Below are 23,199 nucleotides of genomic sequence, written 5' to 3'. Positions count from 1 at the left end.
GAAAAGGAGAGGCGACGAGAAAGGGATCGAAAATCATCTGACTGACACTTGGCGGCTAGATTAGAGTTTTCACCTTTTGCTTCATCTCGCCGTTAGTTGTACTTTTCCGGTAGCATATCGAGCCACCGGCTTTCTTTCTGTCGCGATCTCTCCTTTTCCCTTGTAACCGATTGAACGTTCTTTCTCCGACCATTAATAAGACGTCTTTGCTTAAACCCACATCTTATTTATTTACCGTTTCTCGATCAAACAGTGCATGGATTGAAATTTTTTATATGTACGTGCTCCATTTAATTTATATAACTACATGGATTCCAGTTTATGAAAACAAACTAGATATGTATGCTTGGTCGCTAATTACATACATATCCAATTTGTATTTGTCGGTCGCTCTTTTGTCCACTTCCTAAAGCAAGCAAATAGTTTCGTAATATGAACATTAACAATATACATTATTAACCACTTAAGGTGAATTAGAAACCAACACTTGTCCAAAATGAAAATGGTTTTACATATTTGTTCACTTTTTAGAAGATCATAACTACGCTAGAAATTCTACAAATTAAAATTTGATAAATTAATAAACATTATAAATTAATAAATTTTATCGATTTAAAGTTGAGTCAATTCAAAATACTACACAAATCGATAAAATAATATATAAGATAATATCTTGTTAGATTCCATGTAAATATATAGTCTCGCTAAAATCATAATTTAATAATTTCTATATATAAAGTTTTTTATAAGTAAAAATAATATATTGTATTCAAAAAACAGAAGAAAAAACAAATAAGATGGTAGCATATGCTTTAGTCAGCAATTATATCCCAAACGAAAGCATTGACAACTATCACGAAAACTCTTCAGACACAAACCCTGCCGTCCGCTTCAAAAACCTTAGGCTATGATATTTTGCAGCGAAACCACTCAGGATGATGAATCAAGTTAATGAATCAATGTTTGGATGATGACAATTTAGAGGGTCATTACTTTGAGAGGTTAAAACGGTAACTTTTTCCACCATAAATCTACAAATGACTCAACCATCTTTGTTAATCTGTATATGTGAACTATGACAGCGGTACATATTTTTATGGTATATTAATGTTGTGCGGAGGAAATTTTGAAAAGGTAAAGAATTTTTGAATAAGCTACCCTAGAAAAATAGTCAATTCAAGTCCTATCAATATTGGAGCATGATTAAGAATTCAGTTACCGGATTCTGGATCTCTTTGAAAACAAATTATTTTACCAATACGACCACAATGAAAGCCCAACAAATTGCCACATCTTTGACATTGAAAAATATGCGAAAATTGTTAATACTTTAAGAGGATGAAATAATTTATTATCTTCCTTCAAACAAACAAGACATTCACAAAAACACACAAACATTTACATTTTTTCTCCTATAACATCAACTTTACTTTATATTTACATTTCAAGTGAATTTACTATGTTACGACTATCAGCTTTCTATTATACTTTTATTAAATCAATCAATCACAATAACTTTTGCTATTCCATAATAACCTAAGCAACTTTAAAACAAAATAATACACTATAATCGCTAACCACTACATCAGAAAATCTCATTTTCTTTTAACATATATTCATCTTCATATTTTTGAACATATTTTATTTACTAGAAGCATAAAATAAATTGTAAATTCATTTAAAAATAAAAAAATATGAATCCAGTGCATAGCGCCAAAAGACCACCGTAGATAAAAAAAACGAAAATTAATATGAATTATGGGAATGCCTAATATATTAATGGACCGACAAAATTTTATTATTTTAAGAGACAATTCGACCCCAAGAGGGCAAATGCAGGTAGGAGATCATTATTACCGAATGCCCTTTACGACCGTGAATTGCGTAAAATATTGTCGTGGCGGCTGCATCTATAAAAACCAACTAAAGGTGGAAGAATAAAAACGGACGGATAGAGATGGAGAATCACACGAAAGAGGAGTTGCAAGACCCAACCATGCAAGTTTCATCTCTTAATTGCATCGATCTCGCCAACGATGATCTTCACCGTTCTGTTGTTTCCCTCAAACAGGTCCCCCTCTCCTTTTTATTGAATTAATCACAAAATTCGATAATTTAGATTTAAAAATATATATATTCAAATTAATGGTGGAAATTGTTGTTTCAGGCATGTTTGGATTGTGGATTTTTCTATGTGATCAATCACGGTATAAACGAGGAGTTCATGGATGATGTTTTCGATCAGAGCAAGAAGTTTTTTGCTCTTCCTTTGGAGGAGAAGATGAAAGTTCTGAGAAACGAAAAGCACAGAGGCTATACACCAGTGCTTGATGAAATCTTAGATCCTGAGAATCAAGTTAATGGTTCGTGCATGTGTTATCAGTTTAAAATCAAAAGGTGTTTTTTTTATTGATTGATTGATTGATCAATCTCTTTGAGTTTTTTTTAGGAGATCATAAAGAGGGTTATTACATTGGAATTGAAGTTCCTAAAGATGATCCTGATTATGATAAACCATTCTATGGCCCCAACCCTTGGCCTGATTCTGGTTAGTGTTTTTCTCCTTTGTTTTGTCTTTGTTAATTGCACTTTATTTGAATAAACTTTCGTTGATTCTTTGCTTAGATGTATTGCCTCGGTGGCGAGAAACCATGGAGAAATATCACCAAGAAGCATTGTAAGTCCTCGTCTGTGGTTTAGAATTTCTGATTCGACAGGATTAGTTGTGTTATGTTTCATCTCTGTTCTTGACAATCACCAAAAGTTTCGTTTTGTATATCAGGAGGGTTTCTAAGGATATTGGAAGATTACTGGCGTTGGCACTTGATTTGGATGCAAATTACTTTGATACCTGGGAGATGCTTGGAAAGCCTATTGCAACTATGCGATTACTGCATTATGAAGGTCATTTATTTTATTATGAACATTATAGCGGATTGTGTTTTCTTAAGCTTCGTATGTCACTAACCTTTTTGCTCCTTTTGTTATCTTTAGGGGTTTCTGATCCATCGAAAGGAATATATGCTTGTGGAGCACATACTGATTACGGAATGATGACTCTATTAGCCACTGATGGTGTAATGGGCCTCCAGGTACTAAAAGCATCACAGTTTTTTTTTCCTATCCTTATACCTTTTGACACGAAACTTGATGACAGATATGCAAAGATAAGAACGCCAAGCCTCAGAAGTGGGAATATGTACCGGCGATTAAAGGGTAACTAAGAACTCTGTTTATAGTCTTCATTGGGTCCATCATCCATTAACCATGTCATGAATGAATGATATATTATTAGCTTAAGACTGTTTGGCTAATTACATGTTTTCCTGTCTGAGCATGCGATCAGTATTTGTCAGTTTGGTGGATATCTTTATTTTTTTTGTCTACAGCGCATATATAGTGAATCTTGGCGATATGCTGGAACGTTGGAGCAATGGCTTTTTCAAGTAATACTTCTAATCAACTATTGATTGTGATTTGTGAGTCGTATTTTCTAGTTGGTGCTTTTCTTACATTCATTTCGACTGTACAGATCCACGTTACATCGGGTTCTTGGGAACGGTCAGGAACGATATTCTGTAAGGCTCTTACTAATCCACCTGTGTCTGATCACTACAATCTTTGTGGACGTGATGGCTATAGGGCCTTATGCTTCAATGCATGCTTATGACATGTTCAGAACCAGGTCTAGCGTATAACATCGACGTTGCATCCTATGTTTTCTGAATGCAGATTCCGTTTTTCGTGGAACCAAATCATGAATGTCTGGTGGAGTGTCTCCCAACTTGCAAGTCCGAAAGCAACGTTCCCAAGTAAGACTATCTTTGTGTTACTGAGGCGTTTGAGTGGTAAACAAATGTTTATAAATGATTTTGATGCTTGTATAGATATCCAGCGATCAAATGTTCGACATATCTCACCCAACGTTACAAGGAAACACATGCAGAGTTAAGCATTTACAATCAAGAAATATGAATACTCTTTTCGATCAACATTACAAGGGAGAGTACTGAGAGTAAATTGGTAGTATGTAATATAAGCTCAAAGCGAACCGTAATAAATGTTGTAAGATAAGTAAATCTTTTTTTACGGGCACACCATCTCACATTACATTTGCTTATATGTCTTGTTTCAACCTATTCATCGGTATAAAAAGGGAATAATAATTTACAGTCCATGACTTGTTTCAACCGAATATCTATAGAGAAAATCGGTTAATTTTTACATCAATAGTAATTTTCCGTGAGAGGGGACAAGTGGATTTGAACCTTTTTTAGAGGCTAGAGCTATAAATCATAAAATCCTCAACTACTGTGCTAAGTCAGTGTACCATAAACATTTTTATAAATCATAAAATCCTCAACTACTGTGCTAAGTCAGTGTACCATAAACATTTTTATAAATCATAAAATCCTCAACTACTGTGCTAAGTCAGTGTACCATAAACCTTGGTTAGAGGCTAGAGCTATAAATCATAAAATCCTCAACTACTGGTGCTAAGTCAGTGTACCATAAACATTTTTAGATATTATATTTAAAATAATAAATATTTTTTAAAAAATTACATTTTATGAGAGTGGATAGGTTGATTCTAACCTGTTTTCTTTTTGACAAAAACCCGGGTTAGAATCATTCATGCGACTTTCAACCACTGTGCTAAGTCCAACAAATTAATTATATCCGCAACACTTACATACATTTTTAAGCTAATTATATCACGTTGATTTATTTAATTTTGGGTTTTTCGTAATAGAACCCCTCAGCTAAAAATGAATCATAAAACAACTTCTCAGCTAAAAGTTCGAAGAAGGAAATCCTCAATTTTAATTGCGTTAACATTCGTTACCTTCTGTCTCGATATTTTAGACAGAGGGTGATACACGTTAAAGAAATAAATCTGAGTGTTTACAATGTTAAAAACTTATTTGAATGGTTTTCTTCCTATTCAAAAATAATTAAGGGGTTTTGTCACTAAAAATAATTAAAATTTTAAAAACTTTTATTATCATTCATGCATTGTTTAATTAAAACTCTTATAATCAATTTATAAACCTTTAAAACTAGTTTATAAATCATTATATATTACTTTATAACACTAATTTATAAATCTTTAATTAATTATGTTCGACACAAAAACTTAAAATAACTTAGAAATATTAAATTTTGAGTAGTGTTGAGGATAATTAATTGATGAAATCATTCTCCCTGTTTAAAGTAGGAAACCAGTCTTCTGTTCTTCTTGTGTTTCGGTCCTCGAGTCATACTTTCCTTCTAATACTAAAAAGTTTTGACAAAAAGACAGCATAACCACAGAAAAATCATGGCTACAGAGGTAGAAATTGTGGCTCTAAAGAAAATAGCCACGATTTTTGGTTGGAAAAATATGTGGCTATAGGTTTGTGGCTAAAAAACTATGGTTTTTTTTTTTTTTATCAGCAACAAACCAGACTCGTATAGACTCTGTAAACCAAACTAATAGTTCTGCATCCATATGGACTACAAACGAGGGTTGCCTTCTTGCACTACGTGCTATACTATCCGCCATTGAATTATGCGTCCTTGGTATATGAATGAGCTCTGAGGTGTGGAAACTTCCTTTCAGGATCTTTATATCTTCCAGATAACTTACAAATGCGGGTCATTCCTCGGGTTCAGAAACCATCTTCACCAACTGAGAACAATCCGTCGCAAAAGTGACAGTAAACTGTCTTAAGTTCCTCATACATTCCATTGCCCAAATGAGCCCCTCTATCTCCGAATGAAGTGGTGATTGACTCACTATAGTGTTCCTTGCTCCCATTAAACTATCAAAACTTTCCAGAGTGCTGCACCATCCTTATCCTGAAAATCTATCATTTTCTTTCCAAGATCCATCCGTAAAAAACTATGGTTTTAGCCACACTTTTCCTTTTATCGCCGCTATTTCTAAATCTCGGCTAAAACTTGATTATTTCGATTTAGCCAGGATTTTTTCTATGACAACACCGTGGCTATGTCAAAACGTTTTTACTAGTGTTCTTCTGCCTCGGTAAAATTTATTTTTCTTCTTTTCCTTTATTTTCGAACCAATGCGTTGTAATTCTGCCATATTGATCTATAAAACAATATCTTTGATCTATTTTTCATGTTTATTGTTTTACTTCCTGTTTATGTAGTATCACAAATAACTATGTATTATTTTACCCTAACAAGTAGCATGAACTATAAAAGCTTATAAAATCAGTGTTAAGCTTTATTTATCATTTGTAAAAGAATTAAAATATTTATAACCTTTATAAATCAGTTATAAGATTGATAAAGTAGTATGTAAGGGTTTAGAAATTGGTTTAAAGCCGTATAAATTGATGATAAGAGTTTTAAATATTGCATAAGTGATAATAAAGGTTTTGATTTTTAGTGATAAAATCCCTCAACTATTTTTGAATCGAAAGATAACCCTTTAATTAAGTTTTCAACATTATAAACCATTAACTTTAATTCTGTTAGTGTCTTTTACCCTCAATCACATTATTTTAGACGAAAGGTAACAAACGTTAACATAATTAAAGTTGAGTGTTTTTTTTGTCGAATATTTAGTTCATGAGTTATTTTACGATTCATCTTTAGTAGAAGGATTTTATTACTAATTTCCCTTCAATTTATTATGAAACAAAAAAGTAAGGTAGTAAAACTTTCATTTTCGAACCTAGAGTGGATCATTTTTAAATTATACTACATTCAGTTAGTACACCAAACCTTAGTTAAGGACTGTATTCTCTATAATTTCTTTTCATAGCTAATAAATTTTTAATATGTTAGTTATAATATAAAAGATGTTGGCCATGAACCCAATCTTATAACTTTTTCATCTTCGACAACAAAACAAACTTTATTGATAAAAAAAGATTTTATCATTCAAATAATAAATTAGCTATAAACAACAAATCATAACACACAGTCAATAACCTGGTCTGGCACAATGGTTGAGCATACATTGAACTAATTATGGAGCATGAGTTTGAATCCTTCCCAATTAAGTTTTACCTTAATTAATTTCATAATAAATGTAATTTCGTTCCCTATAAATACGTCGTGGAGAACATATTAACCAAGTCAAATGAAGCACAGTGGTTACACTTAGGATTAGTTATTTTTCTAACCCATGTTCGAGTCCCTTCAACCACAAATAAAAAACAAATGTTTTTATAATCTAATCTATTAATTTAGTATCCTATTTTTATCATTAACTTTTGGACTTTTTCAAAAATGTTACAATGATTTATATGCTACTTAATAAAATGCACCGAAGTACTTAAACTAAACTGACGTCGTAGTATACAACTAAGCCAACTTCCTATAAACGTATCTTCGGTTATCTACTAATAGAAGAAGTGAAGAACAATACAAAATTAAATTATTCTTATACTGATTAAGACACGGGTATGCTTATAGTATGCCTTCAAATAATAATGGACGAATAATGTGTTTATTTGATGGGCCTAATCCATCAAATAGTAATGAAACACAAATGTTTTCTTTACATTTGTCTTCATCTTTTTTTTTTTTTTTTTTTTTTTTTATCGATTTTTACAGACTCATACTGACTCTGTAAACCAAACTGGGTGATCTGCATCCATGTGAAAGACGAAAGACGGCTGCTTCCTAACACTGCGTGCTAGTCTATCCGCCTTTGTATTTTGCGTTCGGGGTACATAGATAATCTTTGATCGGGTAAAACTCTCTTGCAGGATCTTGATATCATCCAAATAATTTGCAAAAGCATGTCATTCCTCTGGTGTTGAAACCATCTTCACCAATTGAGAACAATCCGTTGCAAACGTAACCTGAAATTGACGTAAATTCCTCATGCATACTATTGCCCAGAGTAGCGCTTCCATCTCCGCACGAAGGAAAGAGAGACTAGCCCTAACATTCCTTGCCCCCAACAAACCATCAAACCATACATTTGTCTTCATCTATTACTTATTATTCATATATATATATATATATATATATATTTTATATATTTATCTCTCTTATGTTATTCCAATAATTCAATCAAAAGCCTTCAAAAAATATTATTTTTGGACAAATAATAATGTGTTTATTTGATGGGTCTAATCCATAAATGAAAATATTATTTATCGAAGAAAGCAATGAATTTTAAAAGGTTATCACTTGATTAGATGTACCAAATGTGTTTAATATTTTTTCACAAAAATGTAACCTATATAAATCCCTACAAAATTGTGATATATTTAATAATATCTACATAACTTTTTAAAAAACAGTTATAAATCCTAATGCTTAATATGAAATTTCTAAAGCACAATTAAGCATGTATATTTTCCAATAATACACTTTGATACCTACAATGTTAAACAATGTAATGAACTCGAAATTAATAAATTAGATTAAACAAATTATATTAACTTATCCTAAACAGGCCATGTCAGCGACTCCTTCTATCCTAATATTTGACTTTCATTTGTACAAATTAGCTGCACTGAGCTAATGTTATTTTTGTGAATTTCTATACGATCTATTCCATGTTGATATAGACTGATCCTATGTAACTAATTATGGCTCATTAATTATTCACTTTTTACTAGAATTTTTTCCTAGATTTAGAGATCTATTTCTATACGATCTATTCCGTGTAGGTGTGATGTCTTAGTTCTGAAGGTTCAAAAGCCACACACGGGGGTAGATTACCTGGAAGAGTTCCTGGATACAGCCAAAAGGTGCAAACCAAAGCCTGCGGAAGAGTGGTGCCGGCTGTTTAAGGCGGGGCTCCGCAAGGACATTCAAGACAAGCTAGATGGTGCCCTGGCCCCTTTGTAATTCGCGCTGGTAAAGAGGATAGCGGGGCAAGCGATAGCCACGGAGGAGTGGTTCGCGAATATGGACGATAATGCTAAATGCTCCCTATGTTGATCCGGAGGAGGACCCAGAGCCAGAAGATGACACCCGGAGCCTGCAGCTGGTGGTGCCGGCGTGGTTGGTCCGGAATCCGAGGCCGATCTTGTCTTGCCACATCATTGTTGCTAGCTGAGGCCTTATGATCATTTCGTATGAGTAGGAAACGTGCTTTTCTATTTGTTTCATTTATTGATTGTTGGCTTTGGTGTTTTTCCATTTCTGTAGGCATTCTATGATTGTACTGCCTTGAGCTTTCTAAACTATTGTTATCCTACTCCATTTCATTTATTATATTCATTCGTTGGTTTTAAAAGATCCCGAGCAAAGTTGTTCTTGCCTTGTATGCGTCCCTTGATTAATGTGTGAATCCATTTTCTGCCGTTAAGTTTGAAGTCTGGGTCTTGGAATTCGGGGAAGAATTCCGATTAACAGGGGGAGAATTGTAACGACCCGAAACCTAGCCCAAAATTTTTTATAAGGGAATGAGCTTCTCTAGGGTCCATTTGGGAAAAAAAGACCCAAGGTTCCCTGCAGTTTCTTATAAATAGAGCTGTTCCCCTTCTCTTTTGTCTCTTTTACAAATCTGAAGCGGAGCTCTGTAGAGAATTCCCGGACACCAAAACCCTAGCCGTCAAGTCTCTCTCTCTCTTCGCGCTGCTTCTCTCTCTCTCTCCTCGCCGTGTACTTTCTCTCTCCTTGCCTAGTAGTCGCGGGTTGTGGTGGTGGCCGCGTGTGTGGTGGTGGCCGCTTGGTGTGTTGGTGGCCAGATCTAGGCTAAGGTGAGGTGGTTCAAAACCAATATGTTCTCATGATCTCTATACTCCTCTACGTTGGATTTAGGTTTTATTAGACCCTGTTTGAAGTTAGGTTGCTAGATCATGATGATTGCTAGGGTGTTAGATGAATGGATCATGTTGCATAAGAACATTCACACTGTTTTAAAGGACTTAATGGACTGCCTTGTGGTGATGTGGATGAATGATTATAAATGAATGCTTGTGTGATTGGTTGCTATGATCTATATGATGATTGTTCAGTGAAATCTAGGTTGCTAGAAAGAACTACACACGTAGGGTAATAGCAAATATTACAATTGGTATCATATGTGATTGATAAATGGATGTAAATGAGAGGTACAATTAGTATCAAATGTTATGAATGAGAATGTTAAGAGTATTGATTATGACACTGAGAATGGGTGGCGTCTAGTGAATTAGAAGGAGCCTAAGCGTAAGTGGACAGAAGCCTAACATGAGGTACCACTACAGGAAATGTGAGTATTAATAACATCAGATTATAGCGTTTATGACAATTCTGCTATTGTATACCAACACTTATTTTTTTTTTTAATAGCGTTTATCTGTTTAAAACGCTATATTTGTTATCGCGGGAAAACAAAAAAAGTTAGGCGCATTAATTTTCTAAGTGAGGCTCCAACACTCAGAAAAAATAAATATTTTGCCACCAGAACAGTTTTCAGATTCACCGAAATGGGGTGTATTGTTTTTCGTTTAAAAAAAAAGGCTTTGTATTGTTTCTCAGAATCATAAACTGAAGTCTCTTTCTCCAATCTCTCTCGCGAAATCATTGTCTCTTCATCTCCATCTCTCCTCCGTCGTGTTTGCCGGTCAGTTTTTTCATGGCTTCCACCGGACAAACCTCCAATCTTCGTCGTTCACTTTATCTTTTTAAGTTTGTCTTGATTTGGGATTTTTAGGTTTGGGTTTCGATTTGCCTTGACTATCTGTTTCTAGTCACACATGTCTCACCGAACTTTATACCGTCGAATCCTCCTCTCGCTCGCCGCCGTCACTCCTCACTTCCTCGCCTCACCTTCAGATCTGCCGTCACCTCCGTTGGTTACAGAGAAGCAGCAGTTCCTGGAGCGTTTCGACTTCACCAATTCATCCTCTCGGGGGCAATCGAGTTTTGACGAGTTTTGTCCGATTTGGTGAAGACTTGGAGTTGGGAAAAGTAGTTTTTTGAGAAGCAGTGTTGGGAGTGGTCATGAACTTGTAACGGGTCCACACAAAAACAAGAGGAAAGAAGGATCCGTAATTCATCGAGAACATCTCATGTTTGTAAGTTTCAGATGACACATAATTCTCCAAGAACAGCTTGCTAGTTTCTAAGTCTGGCCGGAAGACAATGATCATGGTTTTTTTCTCTCATCTTCCATATCTCAATTTGATAATTTAATACTTTTCCAAGTCTTAGAAACACCAAAGTCTCTGTCTTTGCTATGTTCTTGGCTAAAGTTTATCTTTTTGCCCTATTTTTGGCTAAAGTTGGCTTTTCCATGTGCTTTTTTCACCTCTATGCTCTATATAATTTGAAGTCTTTGAGAAGCAAAGGTATGCCTTCTCCTTTACTCAGAAATTTGATGGTTTCTCCATGCTTTAAACTGTGCCTTAATATCTTCTATTATTACAGAGATGTAGATTACAGGGAGAACCGCTGATATGATGAACGAAGTGATTATGCTGGTGGTTTGAAAGCTGGGAGTAGGATTGAATTCAGGGAAAGGGATGAGAGAAATAAGTTTCTGGGTTACAATAAGGTTCTGCAAGAGTAGGTTTGAAACTTTGATATTCTTGTTATTTAAGTACATGGTTCTCTTTTGATTAAGTTACTGTCATACTTTTTCAATGTCTAGGAAAAGGCATTATGTGGAGCAGTATACTAACAATGAATATGTTCAAGATGGTAAACTAATATGTACTTGTACGTCTTTGTTTACACTAGTTTTAGGAAAATCAGTTGTAACAAACGCAATGAACAAGTCCTCATCGAAGGAAGACACGTGGAAATACCTTTTTTTTTTAAAGGGCGAGGGTCATGCTTTATGTAATCACGACCATTTGTTGAATTTTTTAAAGGGTCAAGATTCATTCTGCTTCTTCCTCTCTCTCTCGTCTCTTTTTCTCAGATTCTTCATCCAATTTTGGAAGAGTTACAGACTCACAAATCTCATCTTCATCCCTCTCGTATCTCCAATTTTTTGAAGTCATCGTAACTACCCCAAACCTCCTCCATCGCCTCTGTCTCTCAATATTCTTTTCCACTCAACACTACAGATCCATGTCTATCATAGTCACAACCACCATCACCATAACCTCCAACGCCCCCATCTCTATCTCCTCGTTCTCTGCCTCCGTCAGTGAAGCTGTCTCAACCACAATCACCATAACCTCAGCCGCTTCCGCCATCATCTTCATCTCCACCTCCTCGTTCTCTACTCCGTCATCGAACTCTGTCTCAACCACTCTTTTTATCTATCCTCTTATCAAAGCTTCTTCTTTTCCAGATGCATATTGATGGTCTTAGTTAACAACAACTGTATCTCAGATTTGTTTTATGTTCCTTTTTTTTTGCTTTGAGATTTTTGAATGATTAGTCTTGTTTGACAAGATTGTAACTTAATTAAACGGGGATTTGACTTCATGGACAGGGAAGAGGAAGTGGAATTGATAATGGGGCTGGTGGTTGTTCTTGTTCCCGTAGTGCACAACATTGATAGGTATGTCTGATTCAGTTCATATTCAATAACCATTGTTCTCTCTCTCTCTGTTTTGTATTTGATTTTTGATTTGTTTGTTCTTGTTACAGGAAGAAGCCGGATATGAAGAAGCTGTGATGGTGGAGATGGAGCAGGCAAGAAGAAGAAGAAAAGAAAGATGGAGGAGGAGGTGCGACATAACAAGACGATGGAAAGAAGGAAGCGGCGTAGATTAGGTTCACTTTTGGTTGGTTTATTTGGTTTAGTTTAGATAGTTTTAGTATAATAAATAAGGTTTGTGTGTAAACCAATGTTTATAAATAAACAAATATTAATTGTAAACCATTATTTGTGTACATTGATCTTAATAAATAAATAAAATTTAATTTTTAATTATGAATTAATTTTTGATTTAATTTTGAATTATTTAATTATGAATTATGTTTTGGTTAATTATTTAAGGTGTAGTATTTTTTTAATTTGGTATCACGTTATTATAAATATTAACAATTTCATATAAACTAATGCTATCGTTGTATAGTTAACTATAGCATAAGAAAAAACCGCTATTAAAAGTGTCAAATCTATTATAACGGACACTCTCAGAGCGGCTAAAGAAGCGCTATTATACCAAACTTATAGAGTTTTTCGTCCGCTATTACTACCCATATTTCCTGTAGTGTACCCAAGGGAAGTAATGAGAAAGACTGTGTAAATTCGGTGACCGCAAAATGCGGGATAGAAAATGTGATGGCGCCTAAGATCGAGTCGGAAACAATTATGGCTATTATAACTGGGGTGGCAGACAGTGCCGGAAGGGGCCAACGAGCTGCAACTTAGATAGATATCTAGGAGCTGGGAGACAGTGGTTCACGTAAGATCTCCCAGGATGGGCCGACACGAGGTGGGATGTCTGTGAAGTGAGCCGTAGGTCCATACGTATATGTTACTTGGAGTTGAGTTGTCGAGTCAGTCAGGTCGGTTGAGTTTATGAGTAGAAATGACTGAGTTCTTGCAATGAATGATCGCCAGGTTGATAGAAATGTAGCAATAATGAATATTAGGAAATTATAAGTGGCATTGTTTGATTGTAGTAGCTAGCCAGCCCTCTTTTCCGCATCGAGTAGTGTAGAGTGACATGCGGGAAGACTGGTCTACAGTCACTTCACTGAGTAATCTCAATTGCTCATCCCTTCCGCTTTCATTTTCCATGTACGCATGATTATAAGTAGAAGTATGTGGATATGGGTGGGTTGGTATTTCACAGAAGGATTGCATCCGTCGACTTTTGGGACCAGTAATAAGACATGTCGGGTTGTCCAAAATGAATTGACACGTGTCCATAACATCTGTTCAGCAACTCCGGTCGGACGCTGGGGGAGAGTGGCTTTACAGTTATAATCTAAACATAACTCTTAAAATCACATGCATTTTTTTACTTATACTGCAAAATATAAAGAGAAAATTACTCCGAAAGATACATTCTTAGTTTCCAATTACACAATAAGACACTTTCTACTTTTGACACACATTTTCTAGATGTAATGCCATAATTGACCCTGAGCTTGCCTAACTAAATAGAGAAGAATCGTTTGAATAAAACAGTTGTGTTTTGGCATGTTTTTTTAATCATTATAATTCTTATCTATAAATGAATGGCCAAAAAAATTTGAATATTTCTTTTATTTTACTATCTTTATCTACAAACGATATTCATTCATCGCTTTCTTTCTACTTTATTTTTTTTTTGTTCTTATTTTCTTTTTGCTCTGATTCAATATTCATTCATCGTCCTCTTCGCAACATCGCCTTCGCTGTCGAAACATCACCATCATGTCACCACCATCGATGTCTCAACATCACTATGAAAGAGACTCAGTCTCGTGGAAACGGTGGAGGTCGTGGTGGAGGTTACAGTGGATGTCGCGGCGGAGGCGGCGATGTCTATGGTAAAGGCGGTGGTGGTGGAGGTCGTGGTGGAGGTGATGGTGGATATGGAGAAAGCGGAGGTGGAAAACGTGAAGGTGAATATAGTTGTGGATGTCTACCACCACCGCCTTTACCATAAGTTGTATGTCCATTCGTTTTCTGGCCATAAGTTGTATGTCCTCTATCCACAAGTTGTATGTCCATTCGTTCTTTGACCATAAGTTGTATGTCCTCTATCCACAAGTTGTATGTCCATTCGTTCTTTGACCATAAGTTGTATGTCCTCTATCCACAAGTTGTATGTCCATTCGTTCTCTGACCATAGGTTGTATGTCCAACGTGAAGGTTTCTTAACTTCTTTTAATGTTTATTTCATCACATACACCCATCCTATGTCCAAAAGTTGTATGTCCATTCGTTCTCTGACCATAGGTTGCTTATGTGCATCACATACACTCAGTTAATGCACAATAGAAGACTTACATGTCTAAATGTCTACTAAACTTGTGGCTAAGACTCACATGTCTATTATTTTTTTTTGTCCACATTTTTCATATAATTTTTTCGTGTACACGTTTCTTGCGTCCACATTTTTTCTGTCCATAAATCTTCTATTGATTGTGCTCGATGACTTTCAGATTTACTTAACTTTTCTACTATATTTATGTACATAGAACATGTAAAAAGATAATTAAACGGATTTTAGTTTCCTTGTCCATAATTCTTGTTTCTACAACTCATTTGTAATTTACGTGTTCACAACTTATGAATCCATTCTTTTTTTTAATCCACAATATAAATGTCCATATTTCATTTGTCCACAAATGCTTAATCCAAAAATCTGACGTTGATATGTGTTACATATTCAAATTGTTAAAATATATGTTAATAGATGTTAAAATGTAGAAGATAAAAAGCTAGAATTTGTTATGTCAAATTTATTTGTTTATATACTTTAATATTTGAAAAATAATTAAATAAAGGAATGAGAGGTGAACTTATAAAAATAATAAAAATATATTAAGAAAAATACAAAAAATTATAACTCATCGGTCAAACCATAAACTAAGTTACATTCATTTAGTCACTTAAACCAAAATTCTTAGCTCACCAGGGATAAAAGAGTTCACAAATACTCTAGATAACACAAAAAGTGCTCTCCAAGTGTAATGTGTTTCTAAATGCAAAACAAAAACAAATGTGTCTTATAAGGTAACTCACTCAGATATAAAAGTTGAATTTTAATTTAATAATATACCAGGTGTATAGTAAGTTCCGTACAATCCAATATCGAAATGTATTTTCATGTGTTCAAAGAAAAAATAACATGCATATGTTCTGTATGTTCTCTTTTCCCAATAACTCAATCAATTTTTATTAGAGAAATTAGGTCTAATAACAAAAAAAACATAAATTTACTAACTACCTAAAACTATTCCTTCCCTCGTCTATTTTTCTCTCTCTCTATCTTCTTTCTGTCAATCTAATTTCAATTTTTTTTTTATTTGGCAAATAAAAACATTTTTTTACTAACGATGTAAAAAAAAACAAAAAAAAAACCGTTTTTACTAAGAGATTAAATTCATGTCGTGTCTAATATTGTTCCATTTTCATTTCCCCAATGTTTGTAACACTCATACTTGCACATACTGGTCTGACTGGTTTAAACGCATCAGTTGCGGGTCCGGGAGTTTACGGATGCGGGTGGTTGCAGTTTCAAGTGTTATTAAGCGTTTTGTATGACTGATACAACATTTGAAAATTGTTGCGTTTGCGGGATATTTGTCACTGGTTGATTATAAGATATTGCAGCGGTTTAATAATAAAATTACCCATATTAGCATATTATAACATTAAAAAATATAATAAACATACTATTATAATAAAATATAATAATTATCAATATAATATGATTAATAAAAATATTATGTTTATTTATAAAAAAAATTAAATGAGTTGAAAGTCATAATTTTAATAAAATTTGTTTTGAAGATTTATATTAAATTTTTTTTTAAATTTTTATTTTGTTTTATATATGTGTATAGCTTTATATATATGTGTATATAAATGTTTAAAATTATAATAAATAATTAGTTTAATTTTTTTATAAAGAAAATTATGATATTGTTTCTGAATTTTAATTAATATATAAAATATGTATATATTTTTATTTATAATATTCCCATTTTTAAATTCGAACTTTAAAATTTTAAAATATTTTTGAAAATAATTTTATATTTATTTTTCCACCCGCAACCATCCGCAAACGTAAACGATTGCTGGAACCAGCTTTTGATTTTAAGATGTTCGGAGCGCTTTGTAGCGGTTCGTATGATTATTTCGAAACGCTGTCAACCGCTACCAACCATAAAAACTGCATTTGCGAGTAGTAACGGGAAAACCAGTCAGGCCTTAATACAAAAATCTCAAAACGCTAAATTTTATCGGATGTCGCCCAAGACGCAAAACTAAGCTCTAGTCTTCATTACGTTACCATTAATTATAATGAATGAAACAATCAGGAACACATGATAAATTCTTTTTTAAAAATAAAAAATCAATAACCATCAGATCTAATTATCTACAATACTCTCTTGTTCTCTCTTCTTGAATCCACCAAACCGAAAAAAGAAACCACCTCTCGTCTCCTTCTTTCTTTTCTCATCATCCACTTTATATGCTACTAATCGGCTTTTCGTCATACATAAACTCCCTTTTTCTCGGCCGCTGCCTCCGGCCATTAACAAGTAGCATCGGCGATCCACAAGAGGAGAAGGGCAAGAAGAGACAGATGATGAGGAGGAGAGAGAAGTAGTTGAGGAAGAGTATATGATGTGACGGGCTTTTCGTAAACGTAAATAAGAATTAGTAGAAGATGAAGTTGCTTTGATGAACATAGAGAGCCTCTCGTTGAGACAGAGAGAGCATACACCAGGTGATTGCCTGTGCTTTGGGTGCTTCTTACACAACATTGTGTTTTTCGTCTTCTCTTGTGGCTTGGACATTCGTCTTATCCCGAGCAAACTCGTGCTCAAGCTCGCCATTTTTTCATCTACTTGGGTTGGTAGATGAAATATTAAGTGTTTATATAAATTAAATTGGAGAAAATGATTTGGTCTGAGGTTCAACGATGGTTCGTTGGAGGTTTCTAGGGATTTTCCGGGAAATTTTGAAGATGGGCCTTTTGTAGATTTTTGTTGACAGGTCGCGTGGGTCGGGGTAAAGGAGAATCGACGGTTGAGATGAGTGGGAGAAGATCGTGTGACGGCTGAGATGGGGTTTAACAGGTCTGTTGAATTGACTAGAAAATTCCAATTCTGGTGGGCGCGCGCAGAAAGTCCGAAACATTGGTAGTTTTTTTTTCGTTTTTTTTTTACTGGGCCACAACGGGCCGGCCCAGTTGGCCCATCAGCCTCACCGCAGGAGGCACGGATCGAACCCGAGATGCCTGGGAGATTGACGTGGTACGCAGACCACCTGTCCTAGAAGCTCCCGGCGGTATTCATTTACGCACTTAATAAATATATTACAATTAATTTTAATTCTTCTGGTTTATACAACTATAGTTATTTTATTTTGACGTACACTTAAAAAAGCAATAATATTCTTTTGGTTAGAGATTTCGACCATAACAACATATTGTATACATCCAAAGACAAAAAAAAATGTATTTGATACATTACATATATCATTTTTTCATATTTGTCTAAAATAAATTGTTTCCTAACCTGTGCATTCACCACTAAAATAATAGCCAATAAAAATTTACTAAGTTAAATTGGATTAATGAAAGAAAAAAAAATCAGAAAATATGATCTATTCTCGTGGAACTGCTCCTAAAGAGAGAAAGTTCCCACTTGCTGCGTTCCCACTTGGTGCTGCTAAGTAAACTTGGATACATACTTAGTTGATTCATTTCACATTTAAAATATAATTTAATTTATATAATATAGGTTTAAAGTTTTGTTGACGGCGTTAACAACGTCAATTTTTTTTTCGGTTTTCAGCAATTAATACTATTTTTAATTTTTTTTGCATAGACGGAATATAAATTTTGACAAATTTTTAGTAGTTATCATTTTAGTGGTGAACGCACTGGGTGAAAGAAGAAAAACTCCTTTTATACTTTTTGTTTTCGATGAGACCCATTTTCAATATTTGAGGCACTTTATACTTACCTATTTTTTATTGACGGAACTCTATCTTTTCGTGTTGTTCTCCTTATTAAAAAGACACTAAATGAACGAACTAAAAATTTCTTTTTAGTATTGCTCACACATATCTTCCCTTCTTCTCCTTATCTCTTCATTCAAATTTTGTCACCACCACCAAAAACTATTTCCCTATAAATTTTTTTTCGTAGCAGCCACCGTTTAGATGAGTGCGTCGTGGTTTGCTGAGTGCGTCTTGGTTAGATGCATCGTGGATTTCACTGTAAATTTGTGTTCGTATCTGCAGCCACTGTTTCAACCGAACTGGAGCCATGATTTAGGGTTTGAACACTCGCCATCGAGATAGAGCCGATGGTTGTCTCAATGGAACATAATGAACTAAAGAAGTGAGAAAATAAGACATCATTTGGCTCGCCTAAAAGGTGATAGATTCAACCTTTGAGCGCCACAAATGAATTAGTGAACAAGGAGCTTTGACTCAAGGTTTTAACTCGGTGGTGACTCAGTGAGTCCGTAGGAAAAAGAATTAGCGGTTAAATTGTTGACTATGACAGAATCAGAGATATAAGAGGAGACAGTGTTGGATTCACGGGAAGTGCAAAATACAGATTCTTCTTTCTTATTCATCTATGCAACAAGATGCTTAAGGGATTTGAATAAAGAAGAAGAAAAACAATAAGAAAAGCTGGGGGGGGGGGGGGAAAAGAAGCTTGGCTGACGTGGCAAAGGCGATTTTTGGCGACCAAAAGTGAGACTAGGATTTTTGGATTTTTTCTCATGCAACTGACGGTCGGACTTAACCGATTTTCCGCCTCTGGTGGGCACGGTGAACGGAAGAAGGGCCCTTGGGTAGCGGTGGCTCAATCGAGCTCCACTTTGGCTGAACATGTGTTGACGTACGGGGAGGAGGAGGGAAAATAATTTTTGGAAGTTCCGGATGGTGTAATCCAGAACACGGTGCCTTTATGGGATGATCTCGTTGAGGAAAATTTCATGGACACTGCTCCACATGTTGCGAAAATTCATGCTATTGTGAATAAAATTTGGCCTTCGGGAAACCAGGCTATACGGATCGAGGTGTTTGAAGTGGATAAGACGACATTCAAATTCAGGATCAAAGATGCAAATAAGCGAGCACGTACTCTGCGTCGAGGAATGTGGAATATTGCCAATATTCCGATGATAGTATCCAAGTGGTCTCCTGAGGAGGAAGAGGAGGAGGAAGCAGAGATCACAATGATACCTATGTGGGTTACTCTAAAGAACGTACCTAGGAGAATGTTTTCCTGGAAAGGACTGGGGTTCATCGCCAGTGCTATGGGGAAACCTAAGAGGATACATCAGATACAATTCTTTGTAAGAGTTTCGAGGAGGCAAAGATCTTTGTTAAAGCAGACATGACAAAAGAACTACCAACAACTCGCCATTTTAAATCAAAACTGGGTGTAGCGGCTGATGTCCAGTTTGAGTATCCCTGGTTGCAATCAAGATGCACTCTATGCTCTCGTTGGGACCATACAGGTACAACCTGTGGAGGAAAGGTAAAGAACATTCGTATACTTCAGAGGAAGCAGGGGGAGAAAGAAGGAGAAAAAGAAGTGGAGAAGGGTCCTCTTGAGGCGGTTGATGTAGATTCAGAATCATCGTCAAACCAACAAGAGGCTCTGAATTCTATAATACCAATAAATGGAACAACCGATTTGGCTGTGATACCAGAAGCAAATGGGGAAAGAAGCACTGGGAGTGATGTGAGGAAGGAAACAGAGGTGAGTGGGGAGGATCAAGATCAACCACTAAATGATGGTATCTATCAGCAAAGTGAGGAAAGTGTTGAAGTGGAGAAAGAGTGGTCTGATGTCTCACCAACAAAACAGGCGAGATCGAAGGAAAAAACAAATGGTGATTCCCAAATCATTAGTTCTCCCTCTCGGTTTGCCATCTTGGGGGAAGAACAGGACGAGAGTGAGAATGTATCGCAGGAAGTGGAGGAGAAGAGTGAGAAGCACCAGTATGAGGTAGAGGTGGAGAATGAGGAAGGTGAGATTGTGGATGATCAAACGCTGGCAGTATCAGATGAAGCATCAGATAAAAGTAAGCGTACTGCACAACAGAAACAAGTGATAGTAGATGAAGTTAACACTCAGAGGATATCTACTAGAAACACCAAAGTCCATGCCAAGAATGGTGCAGAAACTACGACTTAAAGTACTAGCAACTTAGCAAGTGCTGTGGGGAAAAAGTGTACTGGAAAAAAAATTAATTATGTCAGGTTTCTTCTGGAATATCCGTGGTTTTAACAAAAATAAGAAGCACCCGGTTGTACAGAAGTGGGTAAGGGAAAATAATTTAATGTTTGGAGGGTTGTTGGAAACAAGAGTCAAGGAGGAAAGGAGTGAGAGAATACTTTCCACAGTTTTCAGAGGTTGGAGTATGATCTCAAATTATGAGTTTAACACACTTGGGAGAATCTGGTTGATTTGGAGGCCAGACGTTAGAGTAACACCATTTTTCAAGAGTGGACAATAACTCACAGTTTCAATTTGTATGGAGGGTGTAGAGGAGTTCTTTTACTCAATCATCTATGCTTTCAACACTATGGAAGAGAGGAAGGAGTTATGGAAGGATCGAAAGCTCCATTAGGATTCACCGATCATTCACAATAAGCCTTGGTTGATTGCGGGAGATTTTAACGAGACTCTAGACATAGAGGATCACTCGCTACATGGGGTCACACCAATGGTGATGCAAGGAATGCGAGATTTTGGGGAAGTTGTTCAGTACTGCTCGCTGATGGTCTTAGGATCTCATGGACCACATTATACATGGAATAATAAACGCTCTGATGGTATTATTTCGAACAAAATCGATTGAGTTATGTTTAATGATCACTGGCTCGCTGATGGTCTTAGGATCTCATGGACCACATTATACATGGAATAATAAACGATCTGATGGTATTATTTCGAAGAAAATCGATCGAGTTATGTTTAATGATCACTGGCTAGCTGCTTATCCTCAATCGTATGCGGTCTTTGAAAGTGGTGGATGCTCGGATCATCTCCGATGCCGTATCCAACTTAAGTCTGAGATTACGCGGCCGGAAAGGCCATTCAAGTTTGTCAACGCCATTACAGAGTTGGAGGAGTTCCTACCATCTGTGGGTCAGTACTGGGATAATACTGAGCCAATCTTTTTGTCAACATCTTCTCTGTTTCGTTACTCAAAGAAGCTAAAGAGTTTAAAGCCAGTTATCTGGGAGCTAGGAAAGAAAATGATGGGGAATATTTCAGTAAAGTCCAAGGCTTCTTATGAAGACCTCTGTATCAAACAAGATGAAACGATGAGAAACCCAACACAACAGAACATGGAAACTGAAAGTGAACCATATAAGAGATGGGACTTTGTTTCATGACTTGAGGAGAAGGTTTTAAAACAAAAATCTAAGATGCACTGGCTGGATGTGGGAGATAAGAATAACAAAGCTTTTCAGCGAGGAGCAACAGCAAGAGAAATTATAAACTCAATTAAAGAGATAGAGTGTGTGGATGGGGAGATAGTGAGATCACCTGAGCAAATTAAATGTGAAGCAGAGAGGCACTTTCGCAAATTTTTGCAGTATAAACCTCCAAACTTCACGGGAATGGATGTGATTGAGCTGTGATACCACTCAAATTACCCTAAGGAGTGAATTACTCTCTCAGATAAGAGGTTTAGTTGCAGTACTTAGGGATCGAATCCACAAGGAGTTAGATAACCTATTAAATCTAGTCGAATTATTAATTCTAAGTGTTTGTTGTTTTATGGTTTTAAAGTAAATAGCAATCCTAATTGAGCAAGTCTATTGCTCGACTAACAAGATGATTGGGGGTGTAACTTATTGGAAGATATTAGATGCATGGTTTCTATTCAGGTGTTGGAGATTATAATCCTATAGATGCCTAACAGTTGCATGCATGATATATTAGAGCTCAACTCCTTAATCACAATGATCAGCGATGGCAATGTTTCACTGGTTAACTAACTAGATCTTGGATCTCAACTGTCTTCTTTTGATCACAAGAAAGTGTCGATAGATGATCCTATAGAGATATTGATCGATACACCTTTCGCAATATCGATCGATTGCCAGAAGACAATATCGATCGATGCTTCTAGCTAAGCCCTAGGCGCATGTTGATAATGCTCACTAGTCTCCTAGGACAGCGGTTAGCATCTCTCTAGCAGTCCTAGCATGACAGATTAGATTCAGGACATAATGGTCAAGGATGCTTGACTCATGCTAATTCCTAGGTTCATGTTCTAGTTAGCAAGGCTAAAACAAGCATTAATGAACAATCAATCAATGAATATCACAACTTAGCAAATCTCTAACCGATTTGAACCCTGAATCTAACAAGTGAACTACTCAGACATAGCTAAGCATTTCATGACAGAAAATATAGATAAAAGCTGCATAGAATAGAATGGATGAATCAATGGAGTTCCAATCACAAATCTCTCTATGATTTTCTCTCCTAAAACTCTCTGCTGAAAATAAGAATACAATGGTGGCTAAAAGCTCTCTGCCTCCTAACACTTAGGCAAGTATATAACTATTAGGTTAAAAACTCATCAGGGGTAATCTTGTAATTTGGTGAAGCCTTGGGTTTAAAGTCGGCTGGAACCAAGTCGCGCATCTCGCGTCTCGACATCGATCGA

The 23,199-nt window shown here is 35.7% G+C and overlaps 2 protein-coding genes across 3 annotated transcripts; one reads left to right on the top strand and one right to left on the bottom strand.

Annotated features, from left to right (window-relative positions):
* Window positions 1–1,806: 1,806 nt before the first annotated feature.
* LOC106343146 (probable 2-oxoglutarate-dependent dioxygenase At3g49630) lies at window positions 1,807–4,177 on the top strand. Of its 2 annotated transcripts, none has more exons than XR_001269928.1 (11): window positions 1,807–2,071; window positions 2,168–2,363; window positions 2,450–2,548; window positions 2,626–2,677; window positions 2,783–2,904; window positions 2,995–3,092; window positions 3,158–3,216; window positions 3,347–3,446; window positions 3,533–3,578; window positions 3,733–3,812; window positions 3,888–4,177. XR_001269928.1 is itself a non-coding variant. In XM_013782283.1 (11 exons), the coding sequence occupies exons 1-11, from the start codon at window positions 1,958–1,960 to the stop codon at window positions 3,973–3,975; spliced, it is 1,011 nt and encodes a 336-aa protein (XP_013637737.1). In that variant the 5' UTR covers window positions 1,807–1,957; the 3' UTR covers window positions 3,976–4,177. The 2 variants fall into 2 exon arrangements, 1 of the variants encoding a protein (XP_013637737.1); XM_013782283.1 differs by having other exon boundaries at window positions 3,390–3,446.
* Window positions 4,178–16,788: 12,611 nt separating this feature from the next.
* On the bottom strand, window positions 16,789–17,829 carry LOC106293304. Its single transcript, XM_013728966.1, has one exon. The coding sequence runs from the start codon at window positions 17,371–17,373 to the stop codon at window positions 16,903–16,905; it is 471 nt and encodes a 156-aa protein (XP_013584420.1). The 5' UTR covers window positions 17,374–17,829; the 3' UTR covers window positions 16,789–16,902.
* Between the last annotated feature and the right edge of the window lie 5,370 nt (window positions 17,830–23,199).

The sequence above is a fragment of the Brassica oleracea genome, chromosome C5, assembly GCF_000695525.1.
Source record: "Brassica oleracea var. oleracea cultivar TO1000 chromosome C5, BOL, whole genome shotgun sequence".
Classification (NCBI taxonomy): domain Eukaryota; kingdom Viridiplantae; phylum Streptophyta; class Magnoliopsida; order Brassicales; family Brassicaceae; genus Brassica; species Brassica oleracea.
Note: the sequence above shows the minus strand (reverse complement) of the source record. Positions and strands in the feature narration are given on the sequence as shown.